The sequence below is a fragment of the Opisthorchis viverrini genome, assembly GCF_000715545.1.
Source record: "Opisthorchis viverrini unplaced genomic scaffold opera_v5_441, whole genome shotgun sequence".
NCBI classification, from domain to species: Eukaryota; Metazoa; Platyhelminthes; class Trematoda; order Opisthorchiida; family Opisthorchiidae; genus Opisthorchis; species Opisthorchis viverrini.
This window is the reverse complement of record NW_008752104.1, coordinates 360,201-361,958: the sequence shown is the minus strand read 5'-3', so window position 1 is coordinate 361,958 and position 1,758 is coordinate 360,201. Positions and strand designations below refer to the sequence as shown.

Below are 1,758 nucleotides of genomic sequence, written 5' to 3'. Positions count from 1 at the left end.
CCAGTATTTTCAGCATGTGGAGAGCCACGAAGGGTTTGCTGGAAGAGTAGTTTGAAAATCGGATCTCTTGTTGATCGACGGTCGGTCGTCGAACATAGAAGTTTTTTAGTAGCCTGACCAACAGAAATTAAACGGACTCGTCCGAACGCATGTGACTGCCGCATTTCAGGTGAGAAACTCTAAAGCAGAAGGAGAAGGAGTAAGAAATTCATTGTAAGCTATGATGTCTGCAGTCAAAGAACAACCTTACCATGAAATATACTCCGACTTTTTGTGCAGCCCTGTTGAAGTTAATCAGATTCCGTCATACCGCTAGTGAGTATCTGTTTGATTCCGCAGTTAAGCTAAATTATCACAAGGCAGAAGAGCAGAAGACTTATGAGAGGTCCATTGTGGTTGATGAAGGACGAATCTACAGAACAAGGCTTTTAATACCTGGACCCAGAGATGTTAGTGCAGTTAGTACACCAACCGTGCCGACATTAAAAAAACTGACTATCGATGGAAAGTCACCACCAACAACATCGTTTCCTGTTAAATTTTATTCCTTATATTCTGCTCGTCGTCAGCACTAGTAAAATATTCTTACCAGTATAACGGCGGATACTACTGATGAGGCAAGCCAGTAGTAGGTCGTCTTCTCGTAACTCCCAATCGCATCTAGTGGAAGGTGCTTCCCATGGGGTTTATTACGAAACCTGCGAGACTTCTTTGCAGCACTCATTTACAATTCCTTGATTGTCAATGAATATTCGTGAAAGTTCAGGAAGACGCATGAGGATGTTCAGTTTTCAAAAATGAGTTGTCTAAAATGAGTTGTCAAAAATGAGAGGTCTGCTTTCCATGACCAATAGTTTGTAACTATTTAGTTGGTGTTTGGTAACAAATGACTTCGGGGCGAAAGGCTTCCATTATTACACCAGAATTCGGTGCATGTGACTGGCTGCCGTATATCGATATGATTAAAAAGCACTTCTAAAAAGCACAGGTAATAAGCAAATCAGCCAACCTCTCCACTTCCCCTACCATTCATAATTGCCTCAGAGGGAAGAATTATTCGTATGATGAGCGAAACTTTCACCTGAGATGCCGTCACCTTATGAGCCAGTCAACATAAGAATGGGTCCATGTAACGCTAAATCCGCAAGTAAAGGATCGGTGGCTCTATTTTACGCCTGAGTGCAAGTTAATTACGCTGCCGATAAGCAGCTTATGGCTCAACGGTTTAGTCTTCAGTTACCAATCTGACGTTTGCAAGTTAAAATCCATTTGGAGGTTTATGATTATTCACTGCAGATCATTCCCAATATGGCTGAAACATCTGCACGGTGTTGTTGGCATTCTCTCGCAAACTAAGTGCAATTATGCCACATAATTTTCACTAAACAATTTTAGATATCCCTACACTACTAACAGTTGCTTTGGAATAAGCTACGTTTGCTGAGATTAGTTTTTTAAAACTTTGTAACAGAGTGTTGCAAAGCGGTTGTTCGGTTTTTAAAACCAACAATCGCTATAGTTTTCACTTGGATTTTTGACAAACCAAAAGCTAAAAAAGACCGTTGAAATCTTGAAGCAAATAGACTTACAGGTGATGAAAAATAGCGAAAATCTAAATATGGAGAGAGATAAACTTCATTTAAGTGTATGGCGTAACAGAAAAAAACAGCTACCAACTCGCTTACGTGAGAATGAAGGAGGTAGCGAACAAAGCTCGTTCTCTGCGATTGTTCATCTTGGTTAGTACATTAACAATTT

General features: G+C 40.3%; 1 protein-coding gene across 1 annotated transcript in view; it reads left to right on the top strand.

Moving 5' to 3' along the window:
- Positions 1–223: 223 nt before the first annotated feature.
- T265_11092 (hypothetical protein) overlaps positions 224–1,758 on the top strand; it is a gene marked incomplete at both ends in the record, with an annotated part of 68,844 nt that continues 67,309 nt past the window's right edge. Inside the window, one exon of the mRNA XM_009177655.1 lies at positions 224–315. Coding sequence (XP_009175919.1) covers positions 224–315 — 92 coding nt within the window. The remainder of the gene's footprint in view (positions 316–1,758) is intronic.